The 19,631-nt window shown below is 38.4% G+C and overlaps 2 protein-coding genes across 2 annotated transcripts; one reads left to right on the top strand and one right to left on the bottom strand.

The window, feature by feature from the left end:
- Positions 1 to 544: 544 nt before the first annotated feature.
- Positions 545 to 6,868, bottom strand: tmigd1 (transmembrane and immunoglobulin domain containing 1). The gene is made up of 6 exons (XM_069145583.1): positions 6,813 to 6,868; positions 3,909 to 3,993; positions 3,460 to 3,750; positions 2,698 to 2,985; positions 2,436 to 2,539; positions 545 to 2,358 (listed from the first exon to the last, which is right to left on the bottom strand). The coding sequence occupies exons 2-6, from the start codon at positions 3,970 to 3,972 to the stop codon at positions 2,347 to 2,349; spliced, it is 759 nt and encodes a 252-aa protein (XP_069001684.1). The 5' UTR covers positions 3,973 to 3,993; positions 6,813 to 6,868; the 3' UTR covers positions 545 to 2,346.
- Positions 6,869 to 7,609: 741 nt separating this feature from the next.
- Positions 7,610 to 18,401, top strand: slc47a1 (solute carrier family 47 member 1). Its single transcript, XM_069146383.1, has 17 exons — positions 7,610 to 7,823; positions 8,777 to 8,878; positions 10,240 to 10,308; positions 10,422 to 10,570; positions 11,057 to 11,099; positions 11,631 to 11,675; positions 12,443 to 12,540; positions 13,222 to 13,319; positions 13,448 to 13,561; positions 14,493 to 14,560; positions 14,665 to 14,773; positions 15,102 to 15,177; positions 15,260 to 15,329; positions 15,443 to 15,575; positions 16,608 to 16,702; positions 17,169 to 17,273; positions 17,406 to 18,401. The coding sequence occupies exons 1-17, from the start codon at positions 7,611 to 7,613 to the stop codon at positions 17,778 to 17,780; spliced, it is 1,962 nt and encodes a 653-aa protein (XP_069002484.1). The 5' UTR covers position 7,610; the 3' UTR covers positions 17,781 to 18,401.
- The last annotated feature ends 1,230 nt before the right edge of the window (positions 18,402 to 19,631 follow it).

Here is a 19,631-nt window from a genome sequence, read left to right as displayed (position 1 = left end):
CTTTTCTAATATTTTTCTCACTTACACACGAATATAAAAACAAATATGACACACATACACACCTCAGTTTAACACAGTTCAGTATTAAAGATCTTTAATGCCATGCTATTAATATTTTATTGGATTATATAATGATACGTGTAATCTGTCATTTGTCATCCACAGGTGGAGGATGTCAATTTCTTACACATCAATATTTTATTCTGTCTTAATTTGCACATGAACACACATTGTATGTCATTGGATAGGAGGAGTGTGAAAGTAGGTGACCAGCAGATGTCACTACAGACCTGCTTCTGAAAAGTTTTTAATACACCAGTGCTTTGGGATGATTTTTTAAAATTTTAGTCCATTTGTTTGCATGTATTCTGTAAATACAATTTTAATATGTGTCAGTTGTACAAGACTTACTGCTCGAAACATATTTAACACATTAAAATGGTTCCCAGCATTTCATCACATGTCTATGACACAAAGCAAAGATCAGTGTATCATTAGGGACCATTAAAGAAGATACAGAAGGACTGCTTCTCGGTACCTGAACACTCATTATGGAGTAATTGAAACTACAATTTGTCTTCTTTTATCTAAATGCAGAATTCAACTTCTTTTTTTTTTTTTTTTTTACAATTTTATAAACGCTAAATACAAATCAATTTGAGCTTTTGAGCAATATTCATGTTGTCATTTTGACACATTGCAGTTGAGAGAGGTCTTTCTTCAGCCTGACATCAATTCTCTTTTTAAAATGTGTTTTAGAGCACACAGTTGATGTTGAGAATTTCCCACCAGGGATGGATTGGAAATGTAATTGTTCAAATTCATGAAACCAAGTAAAGAAAGTATTGATTAGAGATTCAAAACTGTGAGCCTAACAAGCAGCATCTTTCACAATAAAAGTCTCCACTAAGACAACAAGCCTGTCTTCATATTGTATTTGAGCATCTGAAGCTGATATCATACCTGTTCTTTCTTGTTGTCCTTGATCATTATTGCATTATTTTATATAAACCTGTTAAATGTTTCTTTATTGGTAAGAACACAATGACCTTGACCTTGAACCTCAACACCTGGCAATCCCTGTCCTTTTGTCTCATTAAGAGTAAATGTATAACGTGATTTTAACAAGCTGTGATTGTACTGTTGAGTCAGGAGCTAAAGTTCAATGCAAATGTGGAAACTAGACACCAAGATTTTGATTCAGAGGCAGTCCCTTCATGAACATTTAGTCTGATGGTTTTAACTGTTTGATGACATGTCTCTGAAAACTGCACATCATTTTACACTGGGAGGTTTAAAAACATCAACCAAAGCTTAATAAAAGTTCATATTTCTTTTCGGTTAAGAAGTTGCTTTTTTTTTTTTTTAATCTTGTAGCAGAAGTTTTAGCTAGATAGCTTGACAAGCATTTGTATCTTGCTGGTCCCCCCCCCCAAAAAAAGAGCAGATACACTCATCATATGTCAGTGCATAAAGACAACATGTATGCAATTTTGTCATGCGCCTGCAATTAGAAAATGGTAGTGTCAAGTATATTATCTGTCTATGTCTGTTAATTTCTCAATGTGGAACAACTGTTTTAAAAATTCTCTTATAGTTAAAAACAAAGCAAAAAAACAATTCTAGTCTTAGATGATTCAAACTACAGTGAGCTAAGTTTATGCTAAATTCTGCTTTGTGCTGGTGAGATGAGCTTTACTAACTACATTAACTCACTGCCCCCTATATTCTAACCCTAAACCATAACTCTCAAATATACAGTTAAACTTGTGGCATTTTATTTTTTGATGTTTCCAGAAGAGCAGTGTCCTTGACAATGTCAGTGTTCTTTCATGGAGTGTTAAAACCCACTTTTGGATCATCATGGTCAGGGTGCATCCCATGATGAAAAGTAACAAGCTCAACTGCAAACTTCAGGGATCCTCCTGTCATGATTAATGGTCAAATAAATACCAACTGTTGAACACAGATGGCATGCAACATTTTGTCAGACTTTAAAAGAAAAATTTTGAAGCCAATGATTATTTGCTTTACTGAAAAGCGTTGGATGAAAAGATGAACCCCTCTCTTCTGTCTGTGTATAGAACTACTACCACTGGGCAGTTAGCTTAGCATAGCACAAAGACTGAAAACAGACAGAGATGAGTCTTCAAACTCTCGTCAACAAAGTGAGTGCATGCAGTTTCCAAAACATTCCTTTAAAAAATGTAAAATATGATGACAAAAATAAAAACTAGGCTACATGAATGGGTAATCACAGTCTCTTGTACGCAAAATAGAGTGGTGATGTCTTCACGGCTTGTCGCATTTGGTGAGGTGAAGACGCCCAGCTTCTTTGGGCACCACTTAATTGCAGCACTGTTGAAAGAGATTTAGAGCATTAGAGGGTTATAACGACTCAATCGTAGTGCTAACGTGTGTGTTTCCAGAGTTACCTTTGTGATTTTGTCCCACCGTGAAACAATGGCAAGAAGCGCAGTGAAGCACAACACCACCACTGCTGCTATCATCGGCATCAGCGGGAACTTCAAGGTCTTTTCTACAAATGAGGAGGAAGACAATTAACCCCGTTCACTAACATCACTGACTGAGCCATCATTTTATGGGCTGACTGAATCGTCTATTAAATAAAAGTATTCAACACTCAGATGTGGCATCGGTAACATTGTGGAGTGCTGACTGCTCCAGTGAACTGACCTGTGGCTGTGACATGGAAAAGCTTGCTGTGTTCGCCATGCATGGGAAAGTGCGCCGTGCACTGATAAGTGCCCTCATGCAAGCTGTCCTCCACGCTGCTGGTTTTTAGCTGGCTTGTAAAGGCGTCATTGGTCACACTGAAGCCACCTGCTAATAGATCCACCTTGCTTCCATTTAGTGTCCACGACACAGATGAGACCGGCGGATTGGCCCAGATGTCACACCGCAGGACCAGCTCAGCCTCCTTTTCCACTGTAACCTCCTCTGACCCAGAGAGTTGTGGGCCAACTGAAGAGAAAATATTAATGCAGCTGAGGTTGTTGTAGCAAATGTGTTTTTTCTTTTCAGATACATGCACATCACTTAAAGCAGAAATATGCAGAGTGCAGCAATGCCCGAACTTTAAATTGTATGTCAAACAACAGGCCAGACTGGCTCCAACAGAAAGAACCCCAAAACTATGGGACATATTGATGAGAAAAATTGGCATTCATGGCTCCCACAGGATGACGCTAACCATCTTGGTTAAGCATGTTAGTATACTGACACTTTTTAGATAGAACTGCGAACAGCTGTGTCGAATGGGAATGCCAGTAGTTTTGCAGAAATTTGGTTACAACTTGCAAATTTTTAACCACAACGGGTGCACAGTTGTAACGAGAATCAAAAAAGACACCCGCTTCCCCTCCCTGCCCACTGTCTTGTGGTAAATATAGTATTTAAAGATTATAGACTGAAAATTCTTGAAATGGACTCACTCACATGTGACATTGAGGGTGACAGAGGCCCTGAATGTGTCATTTCTGCTCAGGTAACAGGTGAAAGTGGCCTCGTTATCTTCATGGACAACAGGTGTAACACACACGCTGCTGCCACCCTTCTTGTTTCCTTCTTTCAGAGCCACCAGAGCACCATTCCTGAGCCACACCAGCTCTTCATCAGCTTCAGTGTCAGAGCCGCCATCAGGCCGACAAACCATAGACACAGTCTTCTTCAGCTCCACCTGTACAACACCCTCACTGTTGACTTCTGGGACAGACTGGATATTGATGCCTTAAGAAAGGAACAGAGGAGGAAGTTGAAATCTTAAAGCATGGCTGTGTGAAGACAGCACAAAGTGCGGAGAAAACGAATATTTTATCAGTCTGTAATAATTGAACTTTACATATTAAATCCTTTAGTGATCAGACTTACAAAGCAAACACGCTTACCTAATGTCTTGGTTACACAGAACAGGAGCAAATAGAAAAAAGTGGTTTTAAAGATCAACTTCATTTTCCTCTTCAGTGGATGGACCTGGAGGTAATGGAAAGATAATCAGAAAGCACACTCATATGGAGTTCATTTAACGGTGCGATGACAGACTGCAGGTTTTTATGAATATTTTCAGTTGTCCTTTTCAACCTTGTTAAGCCACCAACCATATGTGACACTTGACAATCCAGACCAACCAGAGGCCCAAACAATAACAGCAATTTACACATTTGTTGTTTTTACCCTCAGTACAAATTTCCATTTCAGGTGGTTAAAGTTCAAACTTTTGTTCTGCACCCTTAAATAAAAAACTAACAAAATATTCAACAGGCATGTTACAGAATATTCAATCAAATGTAAAACACAAAAAGCCTCTGTTTCCTTGCTGTACCTACATATAAAATATGTAATGCATAATATAAGTATTTATGCAACATGAGATCTCAAAATGTGTCATCTTCGTTTTTGTGCAGACAAACAGTGATATGTCAACATGTTAACTGGTTGTTTGTAAATTTTGAAGTCTAAAGAAAGCAAAATATTGTAAACCTGTTGTTTTCTTTTGTTACAGAGATTTAAAATAATTTATAGTTTACTTGTACACGCATTCAAATATTACATGGAGTTCATTTAACGGTGCGGCACGTATATGCAAAGTACTTACTAACTTGGTCAGTAACCAGAAGTATTGTGTCCAGGAAAGGAATTTGTTGTGATATAGTTTTCTCTCCAGCATTTATTTTACAAACCATGTAAAATCATCCCTTTGGATAAAAGCACTATGATCATTACTATTTCTTCTTTTGGAGAAAGTATATTTTAGCAACACAGGGCCGATAATCTCCAGGTTAACGCATGCCCATAAAATAAACCATACTTATTCATTATACAATTTAATTGTAAAGTTTATGGTAGTTCATACAGCTGTGATCTCATCTGTAGCCTTTAAGCATTCTTAGATGTAGAAGAAAAACTTACCTAACAAGGATTTAACAAAGTTTCTTCTGTTTTTATTGTCTGTATTTCCTCACGGTGTTCCCTGTGTGAGTGTGAGGGTGTGAAGGGATGTTTCAATCCTCAGTGGCTCTTATATGCTTCAGAGGACACTTTTATAACATCTCTTTCTGTTTCTAAATGGCTTTCTCATAATTTGACTTACCTGTTCCTGTCAACACCATTCAATCCTCCCACCCCTGACTTTTCTTCATCTTTTTTTCCCCTTGTTGTGTACTTATAATGTGCAAACACAAGGAAACTTTTTTTTTATTGGCTTTAGTTACTGTCACTGTGGTGCTAAAATGTCTTGGGTGTGGATGTAAAGATTAAAATCTACACTTTATGGGGTTCTTCCTTTTATAATAAGGTTTTTAAAGGCCATGACTTTTTGATAATGGAATTTAGATTTTATTTGTTGATGAAGCAGGTCACAATGGAAGACAACAAGTAGTTATGATATAAAAAACAACAACTTATTTTTGTTTTTTTTTAACATAAATCTACACATTATTGTATCATGTAATGTCCTCAAAGGAACACTGTTTAATGTACTTTGCTGTTCCCAAAGCATGTGGCTGTGCAGTCAAGTTTGGAGATTTATTTCCTTGTGAAATAAATTCCTTCTCTGTTTTCCTGTTATTGTTAGATGATTGACAGTAAGCAGAGCCCGCTTTAATGTGTGTGTTTATGTAGAAACAAATAAGAATAGCTGTTATTAAATATAAAAATCATTACAGAAGTAGTTTGAGTGTGACTAAACATGTTATAATATATTTTTATGTCTGTGAAATGCATTGATTATTAGCTGAAAAGGATCTTATTACTTATTTATCTGTTATACAGTTTCGTTAACTGCATTAACTTTAGATCCCTTTTTAAACCTCTGTCTCTCTGTCTTTGTAAGGCAGCATCAGTGTTGTGTAAACTATGACACATTTGAGAATGTCAATTAACCCAAAGAAACCACTCTATATACATCGTAAGTTACGGTAAATTAAAGATTTGATATATGTGGGCGACTGTCCAGTGTGATGCTGTTACTGTTACACTGGCGGGAGATGTTAAAGGGAAGAGTTGAGGATGATAATGTCAGATTTAAAAAGGAAACAGTGGGGGAGGGAGGGTCAGAGGGGTCTGGAGATGCTGTTTAGGGTGGGTACAATCATAACTGTGTGTATGTGTTCGCACGCTACCAACAGCCCTCCCTGTTTTACCCACAAGAGAGAAGCATTGACCAACTGAAAAATGTTTCCTTAACTGCAGGTAGATAATGAGAACAACTAAACATTACAATTTCAATATACTGTAAGCTTCATTTTTTGGAGGCTGTCAATGCATTACATTGTGTATTATTTCTTCTACCTTTCTTAGATTAGTTATTTGTTAATTCTTTAATGTGCACTCATTACAACAAGGGAAGACTGGCAGCAGACAATTCACTACTTTTATAGTAAAAGTAGTTTGATTTTCCTGTAGTGTCTCAAAACATAATCTGAAGTCCCTGTGTCCACACACAATCACACAATCTTGACTACTTTAAAATATTCAATCTACAACAACCTGTTATACTTACTCTTTAAGAAAGCCTTGTGTGTGTGGGTTAATTAAAGATCAAAGGTTAGCAGCAATTTCAACATACGGAGTGAAGTGCTTGTGAAAGAATGTGCTCTCTATGTTGTTGCACAACTGACTAGCTAGTAACCTATATAGGACACACAGAGATCCTCTCATTCCCACCATTCACACACGCAAACACACACCCACATCTTTTTCAGCTGCAGTGTGTAAGCTGATTGCATGTTGCAATTGCAAGGTTGAGATCTGTTTGATCATCAGGTAATTTATTATCATAAAGTTGACGTTACCTGCAGATGCTGGTGAACAAACAAGAAAGTTGAACACTTGTGTCATGAAAAACAGCTGAGGACAGGGTCGCGTAACCATGTTTGTTTGTGACAACTACATTGGAGGTCAGTGGTCAAAGTACAGTCACGCATAGATAATATCAGTGGCCAACACATGCGCACACACACTAAGACAAACATCATGGCTGCCCTGCTACAAATTAATCAAGGCCTGCAGAGTTTATGTCATTAGAGCTCCTTGCGCTGTGCGAACAAGCGTTCCTCATCAGATTACTACTAAGCCCTGCAAGACCACACACACACACACACACACACACACACACACACACACACACACACACACACACACACACACACACACACACACACACACACACACACGCACACACACACACACACCCCGAAATATGTAATGAAACATGTTCACAAAGTGCTCACTCACTCACTGTATACAGCACAAATACTAAAACACACTGGATTCCCTGCCACAATATAAAGACACATTTATGAACCCTGCTTTGACCCTTGAATCAAAAAAATACTTTTGTTTTTTTTCCACTCCCTCTGATTTCTTTTTCTTTGTCCTTTATTCCTTCTCTCATCTCCTCGTCCTCCAAACACATAATTTAATCAATAGGTTTCAAAAAGTGCATGTGCTCTGTTTCTAAACCCAGATAGGCCGACTGCCCCTGTTACCGTTGCACTCTCTCTCCCCACTTCCTCCCAGCCTCCCTCCCCCCAGTGTTCGCTAGCGTTCCTCCCTTCTCTCTCCCCTCTGTCTTCTCTTTCTGTGTTTGAATGGAGAAGCTGGGCTCCCCAGAACCTGCACACCCTTTGCCGGGTGCAGGGTCCGATGCTGGGGTTTCTGTTGCCAAGACGTCAGGGGATGTGGGAGACGAGCCGGAAACACTGGCCAGCTCCAAGCTGTTTCGGTGTGCGTGCGTGAGACGTTGGCTACCACTGGCCTACAGAGAAGAACTCTACCAGGTCTTACGTCTCACATGGCCACTGGTGAGTAGGGTAAAGTTGAAGTGCTGGTCGGGGAGAGGGGGGGATTTGTTTGTTATTCATGAAGTGCTGTGATTGCGGTGTTTTCAGCTACTATATTCCTTTGTGGCAGAACTGCTGTTCAATGTGCAGTGTTACATTATACAATAACAGTGCAATAAGCTACCAGTTGTAAACCAAATACAGAACATGCAAAAAGTTAAATAAAATAGTGTGTATACTTTGTGTATGTTAGTGCAAACAAGTCTGCACCTGTTGATTTTACAACACTATTTTCTAACTAGAGCAGCATTGGAGCCGGTGACACCAACAGACTTAAACTGTTTAAGAAGGCCGGCTCCATCATCGGCTACAAACTGGACAGCCTGGAAAAGGTGGTGGAGAGGAGGACGCTGAACAAACTATTGTCCATATTGGATAATCCTGTCCACCCTCTCCACCACCTGCTGCAGGGACAGCGGAGCACTTTCTCTAAAAGATTCCTCCAGCTCCGCTGTCACAAGGACAGATACAGGAGATCATTCCTGCCCACTGCAATAAGACTGTACAATAACTCACCTCTGGCAAAATCCATCACAGTACAATAACACTGTTGACTGTGTTTCTTGGTTTGTTTGTATATAATATATATAGATATATAATGTACTGTATATACTGTGCATTTTATATTTTATATTTATATTTTTTACTGCTATTTACTGCTATTTTATTTTATTGCTTTTCTATTATTCTATTCTATTATTTTATTCTATTATTTCTATTATTATCTTACTGCTTTTGTATGCTGCTATAGCAAAAAAAAAAAGTCCCCTCGGGGATTAATAAAGTAAATACCTACCTACCTACCTACCTAGTTTGCTGAGAGCTGATATTTTGTCAGAATGCAGTTCATTGTAATAATTTTCTAGTGATGGGCTGTTTACAAATCAGTCAATTCTGTCTATTTGTTTCTACAGCTGGTGTCTCGGATTCTGAACTTCCTCCTGCCGTTTGTTATCACCATATTTTGTGGTCACATTGGCAATGCAGAGCTGGCTGGATATGCACTGGCCTCAGCGGTACGATCTCCGCTCCTCTGAACTGACTTTATCTACTACTACCTCTATACTTTGTACTTACTGTAATGCTGCTTCTACTACTGCTATTACTATGACAACAATCTTCTGTTCTACTCAAAAATATATCTTGCACATTGTACGTGTTTGTCTTTGTCCACATCCAGTATGAGTTGTTGTGATGGTGGTCTGCCTGAATGTAATGGTATCTGTATTCCATTATGCAGGTCTACATTAAGTGGTGACTTATGTAGTTGCCATAAAAGTAATTTTAAGTATCTTTAAACACCAAACTGGAAAAGCACATGGAGTAAAGGTGTAGAAAACACTGCTGAAATGCTACAGAGCAGTTGTGCAATCAGCTGCCCAAACAGAAAGAATTGACAGTATACATGCAGTGCATTTGTATAGATAGTCAAAGGGAAGCGAGGAAACATGAAGGAAAAATGAATTCAATTCTGATCAATAAGTGTCCCACAAGGAACTACTGAAATCTGATTGAAGTGGTTTAGGTGTGACGACAGTGAGAAGCAACTGTTTGTTCAAGGATCCCAATGCATCTACGCTAAAGAGGTTAGTGTAGGCATGGCTATAGCATCAGCATCTAAACTGGAGAGTATTTCTGAATTGTAAGAAGAGCAAAGAACAGCATGGAAGACTTTACTCTGTGGAAAAGATGCTCTCCCAACTGACTTCAGCAAGAGTGTGATTTGAGGACAGGTTTAGGAACTATCCTCAGACCGCAAATTGTTTGTTGTGTCTCCTCTTTGACGTTCCTCTGTTAAGTCATATAGTTCATTGATCTGATTGCTTGAAGTTAACCTGTGCTCGGCTGTGATAAGAAAGATGGTTTATCCAATCATCTACCAAGTATTTTTTGAAAGTGACTGCCCTTTTCCAAACAGTTTCCTTGACTGATTTTTCAGATTTTCAGGTCTGTGTAACAAACCATCTGGCACGTCAAATTAGCAACATGAATGGGGTCTGAATGCATTTTGAATGGACAGTAGCTTAAAGTTAGCTTGTATGCACATTGTGTAGACAGTGGTTCCCCACAGTTCACATGGGGCATGGGGGATGGCAAATAACTATATGGACCTGCAAACTAATATGCTGAAACTGGGTGACATTTGCAACAAGCTGCAGACAAGGGTGTTGATTCTTAGTAAAATAGTGTCTGTTCATTTTAAAAGGTGCAAATGTAATTCAATGTTAAGAAGAACTTCACAGAGGTTTAAGCTTTAGATTTTCAACTCATATTAGCTCCATTATACATATTAATTATGGACATGAATACTAGACATTTAAACAGAAACATTTTATAACTGATGTCTAAGTTGCACTTTTCGTTCTTCACCTTTCAGACCATTAATTTCACTACAACTGCAACAGGCTATGGCCTCGCTTTGGCTTGTGACACACTCATTTCTCAGGTGAGCAGACCACATCACTGCATCTGTGCTTTATTGTTATTCTGTGTTATCCACAGAAAAGTTTTAATTTTAAAGCGATGTAATCAGATTCAGCTTCTCAATGTGTTTTTCAGACATTCGGCAGTAAAAACATGAAACGTGTGGGGGTAATTCTGCAGAGGAGTTCAGTGATTCTGCTGCTGTTTTGTTTGCCCTGTTGGGCTCTTCTCATCAACGCTCACAACTTACTGCTCATCATGCACCAAGAAGAGGAGGTGGCGAGGTAATTCAGTGGTTTATGAAACTGATACTTTGTCTTCAAATTCGATCGAAGACTGTTGTTTAAGGATAAAAAACATTTTCCATATCTTTATCTTTAGTGCCATCGATTTAATTCTTATTGGCAGTACTGGCATATGATCTTATGTTGTCTTCATAGGTTCAGCTTTGTATGTACATTCACCAAGGTATTAGATCTACAATTTAATTTCAATTGTAGTTTCCCTTGACTTAAATATACTGCATGTTATATGAATATAATGTTAACAGTTCTGGACACCTGGATATGTAAATCCAGCATTTAGAACATTACAGTTAGTTTCTTGTTATTTTATTTGTTTAATTTTAAGGAAGTGAAGCAGCAAAGCAGAGATTATACACATGTTGTGATACTGCACATATAGATAGGGGCATATCTGAGCAGAAACTGAATCATTGTCTTTGTGTTTACTTTACTAAATGAATATTACTCTGTTTACCTCCCCTTCAGAATTGCCCAGCTCTATGTGATGGCATTTCTACCAGCTGTTCCAGTGAGTACAATGAACTTTAACACTCTCTAGAATAGGAAAAAAATAAAGTGTATTCTCAGTTTTACTATCAAATTCCACACATAGTATATAAATAGATTACATTTTGCATCAGTAAAGCAACTAAGAAAAAGCACTGGAACCAGCATCTTTGCAATAATTCGGCATACATGTAGTAGGTATGCAAAAGTTTGTCCCTGGTTATAATCAAACTAAAGTATGACTTAAAAAACAAGACAAGCTCACCATCTCTGTCCATCATGTTATGCTTACTCCAATGAACTCCTTAATGTGAGCGAGATAATCCAGTTGAAGTGTTTATGTCAATTGCATTAATTGGAATCATCAGATAAATAGCATGCATGTTAATCCTGTGCATACTTAACATACCAATGCATGCGTAGTGTAGTTTCACTGTACATATTGGTATTTCTCCACAAATTAGAGATTTGTTTGAGAATCCTAGCTGCTATCTGAGAGCTCTGCAAGTTTTATGTTACAAAAACAAATCCACTCTGTCTCTCCCTGCTACAGGCCATGTTCCTGCACCAGCTGCAGGTTGCCTATCTGCAAAACCAAGTAAGCTCATGAGAGGAAACAAGTGTTCTTCTGGTGTGCCTTTTCCTAAAACAAATTCAGGAAACAGTGGCACTGCGGGAAACAAAAAGAGAAAGAGTCACTTCATATAATTTTGATAAATTTTACTCACAATACAGAAGGTATAACACTGAATGCCAGAAGTTTAGCCACACTAGCGTTGAGATGTGTTGCTACCAATTTTTTTTTATTTAAAAAAAAAATTTTTTTTTAGATAGTGCATTCTAATGACTTTGATGATCATGTGACATTTCCTTTAGCAACACCATTAGGTGGCTTTAAAAAAAAAAGATAGGTTGCCTAGATTTGGCTAAATATATCCCGCTAAATGTGAATTATCATAACTTTTAAAATCTTTTCTCTAGTGCCAGTAGCGGTCCAACTTTCACTTTGCCAGCACTTTGGTTTATGACCAAATACTTGAATATCTAACAATATTTTCATCAGCGTCAACTGTGCTTTATGTTTTAGGGCTAATTAGCAAAGACTGGCATGGTAACATCCATAACTAAGATGGTGGACATGGTAAACAGTGTACAAACTAAGTGTCCAGCATTGTCATTGTCCCTGCTGTACCTACAAGTAAAGTGTCAGCAAGCTGATAGTATGCTTGTGGCTACCTGTGACCTGAATTTGTTTTGGGGAAACAAAAATATACTATCGAGAACTGATATAAATTACATCCTTGCAGTTTAAATATTAGCTGTACATTGCTAATCACATTGTCCACATTTTATGTAATCTGCCAGGGGATCATTCTGCCTCAGATGTACACAGCAGCCGCAGCCAACATTATTAACTTTGTGGCCAACTACGTCTTAATAATCAGCCTCAACTTGGGTGTAAGGTAAGTGTGTCGTGCTGCTCCTTGCAACTTTTTCACTTGAGCTGGACTTTGCATTGCTTGACAATGATATCAGGCTTCAAGTGGCATGACAGATAAAATAAACAATTTAAGCATAGTATCAAAAGCATAGTATCAAAAGCAGAGAAACTAGTTTTGTCTCTCCTGATACCTCCACTGTTGTCCAAAGAGGAGAAGGACGTAGCCAGGAGTTTGAAAAGAAAATGAATCGAGATTTAACTATTAATCTGTCTCAGAGGAATTATTGGTCAAAAGTGAGTCAGCACTGTACCGATGTTTATTATTTTTTAACTTTATGTAGGACAGGGAGGCAGCAAAGGTCAGAGAAAGAAGAGAGAAATCTGACAGGAGTTAATCTTTTTCCAGCTGGACAAACATTTGATTCCTCAGGCACTCGACTTAACCAATCAGGCCTCTCTGCTCGGGTCCCGTCTCTCCTCTTCCACCATATCAAGCATGGACTCCTGCTAATCGTCAAGGCTTATTCTCAGACCAGTGGAAATCCTGTATGCTCAAACCACAATGTAACTAACTGTCTCCATCCACACCTCCTCTGTGTGTAGTCCTTTCCCATGTCTCTGCTTTGACAACGTTACTGTCGACTGTCACTGGAAATCCCTCTGGTAAATAAAAACATAAAGATGTTCTGTCGTGTGTTTGCAGTGGATCAGCCATTGCTAACAGCCTCTCTCAGATCACCATCTGCCTGCTGCTGTTTGGCTACATGAGATGGAAGAATCTCCATCTGCAGACATGGGGAGGTGAGGTCTACATACCAAATCAGCATTTCTGCTTTTCATCTGGCGTATAAGGTGAAACATGCATGGACAAGGTTTTGTCTTTAGTCTTCTGTCAAACAGAACATGATTCTGTCTGCAACTCTCCGCAGGCTGGTCTACTGAGTGTCTGCAGGAATGGGACTCTTATATGAAGTTGGCTATTCCCAGTACATTTATGGTCTGCTTTGAATGGTGGATCTGGGAGATTGGAGGTTTTCTTGCTGGTCAGTGTTGTTTGACACACACACACACACACACACACACACACACACACACACACACACACACACACACACACACAGATGATAGACACAGATACCTTGACTGACAAGATGTGGTCTTTGCAGTTCCCCTTAGGCATCCATGCAGTGACCTGTGTGCGTGTTGGTAATGCTGATTTCCTGGAGATCTAACAACAGAGGCATAACTACTACTTGCTTAATCCTAATCCTCACCCTTAAAATTTACTTCAGGTCTTTTCTGTAACTCTTGTCCAGTTGAGTGGAACTTGTATCTCCAAATTTAGTAACAAAATGTTGTCCAGGTTTATCAAAATTTTCTATGAACAAAAATGTATGCTGTTAAAATAATTTCAAAGAGCCTCCAATCAGGCATTCCACATAGTGGCTAAAAATGTACATTTTCAGGATCCTATTCCATTTACTATACTATACTATTATGTTGAACATACTTGCTCTCCAAATGGTGTTACAGTGTCTTTCTTACTTCAAATAAGGACAATGGCATGTATTGAGCCATTTGATACTGGCCAATTGCAAAAACACCAAAATCTAGGAAGTCAATCTGCTAAAAGCCACATGCTAAGTTAAAGACAGAAAAATAGAGCTTACTTTTTGGCCAAAAATGTGAGGCTGCAACCGTCCTATCCCCCGCTGAATGAAATACCATGGTTTCAGGTCATTTACCCAAATCAAATTCTGGTTTTGGACACGTACAATTTTCTGCGAGAAGTTCATGATGAATATAAAAGTTAAGAGAATAAATCCAAAAATCAGGACTCATTATTACATTTTTATCAGTCTTCAGTTTTCTGACTGCTATTGGTCAAACGTGTGTACAATTTCTCATCGTAGCGCTCAGACATCACAGGAACATTTGAATCTGATCTTGATGTCTGAATCTTTATCATGTCAGGTGTACTTGGTGAGGTGGATCTTGCTGCCCAGCATGTGATGGTGGAAGTAGGAGCCATAACATACATGGTATTCAACATTTATATACATCTTATTACTTAACAATAATCCAGCATTTTGGGAAATGTACTTATTCACTGGATCAGAACAGATGTAAGATGTGGTCTTTGCAGTTTCCCTTAGGCATCCATGCAGCGACCTGTGTGCGTGTTGGTAATGCTGTGGGGGCTGGGAACACGAACAGAGCCATACTCACCTGCAAAGTGGCCCTAGTTCTGTCAGGTATGAAGATACATATACTTAAATACAAACATTTATAATCTTGACTTTGGCCCCTCAGGATTCTTGTTTCTTACTGGTTATCAGGTGTATTTATTTCTAATAGTAACCTTTCGTGTAACCGGATACCTTTGACTTAGTCTATGTAACCTTATTAATCTCTGCATGAGGACAGTAAACCCAAGCTTGGAGTTTGGTTTAACCGTGTCTTCGCACACATAATAAATAAATGTGTTTTATATTTGTGTGAGTCTGGACAAGAGTCTTGGATTATAATTGTGGAACATTGAATTTGTCAGGTATTGTGTCTCACATAATGTACTCGCTGCAGGAGTGCTGGCTGTGTTCCAAGGTATTCTCATCGCTGGCTGTAAATCCTTCCTTGGCTGCATATTTACTTCTGATACGTGAGTTTCTGATCAACGCACATTCATTCCTGTATTATGTAACGACAACTCTAGTTTGATGGTATTCTTTTACTATCTGCAGCAATATTGTGAAGCTAGTGTCAGACAACCTCACAGTCTACATATTTCTACAATTCTTTGATGCAATTCTGGTACGTTAATACAAAACAGAACAAATATTTTTGTTTTACACTGATTGCCTGTGTTAAACAGTACACAGCTGTTTGCTTGTTTTGTTGGGTCAAAGTCTGCTGTGCTTTTCCAGTGCGTCTGCTCAGGGATTCTTGTTGGAACCGGGATGCAGAAAATTGCTGCCTTGTCCAACCTGGTGTGTTACTACTGTATCGGCCTGCCAGTGGGAATAGCTCTGATGTTTTCTGCTCAGCTTAGGATAATAGGTAATTCTTCAATCACGTTTTATGTATGTTTCTGCAAACAAGCTATGAGTGAAAATCAAATGAATACTATTTATGTCTGATAATATTCACAACCACTTGTCTCTTTGCCATTGGATATTTTTCAAATGACAAGTCATTTAATGAAGCCTGATAGAAGGACTTTTTAGTCTACATCATCACTGTTCACCACTACTTCTCAATCACAATAATGTTTATTTGAAGTCAGTTTACGAGACTACAGTATGTTTACTTGCGTGGTTGTGTCTGCATACAGCAGTCTAAGGTCAAGAGGTGTCCTGGACTGGTACTTCACTTCACGCAATAAGCAGTAAATCCCAAACATAGGTGCTTGCAGGAAGCTCCAAATGTACATCAATCACTTCCAGATCAATAGGTCAATAACCTGGCCAAACTCTTGCTGATGCATGTATAGCAGTTGAATTGTTAAAAAAAACACACCATGTAATTGCCACATTTGGTTCAGTTCTGAATAATTCTGGCTGAAAATTGTTGAACGCTACCCTTCCTATCTCTTCATGTTAATTTACTTACAGCACATAACGATGCTTGCTTCCTTCACCGGGTTGCAACTATGAAGAGTACCGTGTCATTTAATGTGCAGCCATGTGAAAGATAATCAGTATATTTATTTTTAAGGGGATTTTATGTTTTAAAGATCAAACTGAACCACTCTAACTTGATTTCAAGTACTCTAACGATCTTACACTCTTTAATTTGTACGATACATGAACCTGCAGAAATAAACAGGACACTTTTCCCCCCATTAGCCTCAGGTGTGTAAGTTGATTAGCATCCTAACACACTAAACATAGATAGCAAACATGGTAACTGTTCTCTGCTAAACATTAGCACTCTAATGTTAGCATTTAGCTCAAAGTGCTACATAGCCTTGACTGTATTTTTGGTACATATACAATTTGTTTTTCTTGACAATCACTTTTATAGGATATGCGACGTAAATTGTAGATTATCATTTAATGCGCGTGTTTGAATTTCTGTCCCTCCTATCAGGCTTTTGGGTGGGTCTCTTGATATGTGTTTTTCTCGAGACGGGCTTCTTCCTCATTCTGATCTTCAAACTCAACTGGAAAAAAGTCACACACAAGGTGGGATACTCTCAACTCTCTTAAAAAGATGTCTTTTAAACCTTTCCAAAAAGGGGTTTGGGCAGGAATGTAACAGAGATTATCAAATTAAATCTTCTACACTGGGAAATTTTCTGTTGCATGAGGAAATTCTTTGCACTCGATGCCAACTGAGGTTTGGTGCCAATTTTCATTTTTATCTTTTCATTTCAGTCACTAAATGAACTTTTTTAGAAATACCATTTCTTGTGTTTTCCTTTTGCGTAACTTTCTTAATGATATCTTTCTCAAAAATTAAAAAAAAAAAATGCAAAGCTGAATGTGTGTAAACTCACACATCAACATATTTTGAAACAACTGTTTTGCAGAAAGAAAAGAAGAGTTTTAGACTACTGCATTTGGATTGGGGGGGGGGGGGGTTTGTATCAAGGTTATCACAAATATCATCTTCATTTGCCTCTTGAACCTCACTCTAACATGCTTTTAGGCTCAACTGCGAGCTCGAAAGAAAGTGCTGGTGACACCGAAACGTCCTCCGAGTACAGTGCTGACTGAAGCGATGCTGCCGGACATCCCTGACTGCACAGACACAGTAAGTGGATATGCACACTTTGTGGTGTGTATTTTAGCAGGGTGTTCTCACTTTGTCTCTATGAGTTTGTATCTTAGTTGTGTGATATTGCAGCTACTCACACATTAACAACTACATCTTTGCACCCTGAAGGCTCAGTTGGATGTAGAAGAGGCTCTGAAAACAGACAGCTACAGCCCTGTCAACACCCAGGACCAGGAGCTGAAAGCAAGTCGTGAGGCTGAGGACAACAGTACTAATGCAGGAGGGACTCAGAGGGATGCAGAACAGACCAACACTAATTCAAGCACCAAACCTCAAGCGCTGCTGTCTGTCAGTCAGCTGATTTTACGTCGGGGATTCATCTTCTTGGTTTCAGTTCTTATTTTGGTCATCGGTGTTGCTTTCCATGTTGCTTTCCCTCCACCGGAGCCCAGCGCCCAGAGTAGGGCCAACTTTACCCTGAACTGGGCCAATGACTCCACCCCAACACCACTGGCTCCACTGACCATGACCCCAAACCTTTGAGCCATCTTTGACTCCTGATAAACATGTGGTGGTGACACACAGTTTTCACAAACAGATAATGAATTCCTCGAGAGAGAGAAGTGTTGAATTCCTTCATAGCTGCACATCCTCTCATAAACCTGGGCTGTTATTCTGTTAAATCACAGCCTGACATGGGCTACTGGCGCTATCTTGTGTGGAGGGAAATGTCTCAGTGCTGCACTGCTGAGCAAATCCACAGAAAGCTGGAAGCAATATCAAATGAGACTGAAACTGGCAGGATGAACAAAGGTCTTGTAGCAAAAATCATGTTTTAACCCGCTCAGCCTGAGATGCTTAACTGGGACAACAAGGCACGTTACAAATCCCTCACTGAGAAACCACATGGGCATCAAGGAACAGATGTTTTCCTACAGATAGCTTTTGATTTTTTCAACCTATTCTTGACTTGATTTACATGTTGCACCGAGAGATGTTTCTTCTTACTTACTGACCTTAAATCTTTTTTTTTTTTTTTTTTACTTTAAGTAAATGTAAATTATGGTTTCTGTGAGGAGCCTGTGGTAAATGTCTGATGTAAAATTTACATCAACACATGTAAATATGTAACACGGAGTAAGTATACAAGCAGGTGAGCCATCATTGTTGCATTGTCTTCCTGTATCACTGCCAATCTGCCCGGGGATTGTTCAGGACAGATTAAAAAAATCTTTAGATATTCTATATAATGATATACTGTAGTGATAGCACCCTAATCAATAAAAATGACATTTTAAGTGTCCAACAATGAAACAAACCACACGGATGATCAGGTATAGTGAATGGCAAAAGTAAAAATATATAAATATATAGTATGTCCCCAAAGAAATGTGTCATAGTCTCCAGTCTGAACTCTTTTTTTGTTTTTGTTTTTGTTTTTCTTGCACTTGAAGGGAATAGATTCAAGAATGAAATCACCAGTTTACTGACGTCTTGCTGTTGATGTCACAGCATCCAATAGCTGCCATAACGATGCCACAAAATGCTACTTTTGATACTGCTCGCATATAGGTGCTTTAGTAATTAACTGCTAGCTACTTTCAAATGAGATACACAGACACCTATCAGACACACACTGTGTAAATCAAACTGAACAAGCAGAAGTACCAAACCCAGATTTAAAATTGTGACATATTTCTTAAAATAAATGTTACTAAGATTTACAGAAATATGTAATGCAGGGACCACAAAAGCAACTATTGTTGTATTTTCATTATAAGCCCACTATTTGTAGTTCATATTGTTATGCAGGAATAATGCTGCAAATTATAGCTTTTTACATTTTTAGATGTTAAATCTTAGATAATGTTTAATTATTAAATGGCATGGAAAGAAGACCAATTTAATAATTGTTATATAATAAAAAAAAAACAAAAAAAAAAAAACCAATTAGTCACTTATTTATGAAGGACACTTCAGTCCTTTAATATGGCACTAAATGGTGAGATCACTGACAGACCTCAATAACATATCACATTGTACTTCAGTGGCTTTTCAAAGACAAGTTGAAGATCGTTTTAATCTACCAATCACAGTGTCAGTTCCTGATTTATATTGTTTACGCAAAAATGTCCATACCATCGTAGTAACATATTTAATTTGACATAGTTCATAACTTCCACCTACAACTTTCAGTCATCAAAGGCCTAATATTTGTACATGTACAGTAGCCAGTAATTCTAAACTGTGTTTTACTTAAATAATATGCAATATTACAGATCAAGTACATTATGTTACTGCATTGAGACGCAACCAAAATGTTTATGAGATCCCTTAAACTCCTACATTTTAAGTTCTAGTCGAGATATACTGACAGAAAATCTTTGCACAGTC

This window comes from Embiotoca jacksoni, unplaced genomic scaffold (genome assembly GCF_022577435.1).
Source record: "Embiotoca jacksoni isolate LCO1_2020_lvr unplaced genomic scaffold, fEmbJac1.0.p SCAF_13, whole genome shotgun sequence".
Lineage (NCBI taxonomy): Eukaryota > Metazoa > Chordata > Actinopteri > Embiotocidae > Embiotoca > Embiotoca jacksoni.
This window is presented reverse-complemented; position numbering and strand designations above follow the sequence as displayed.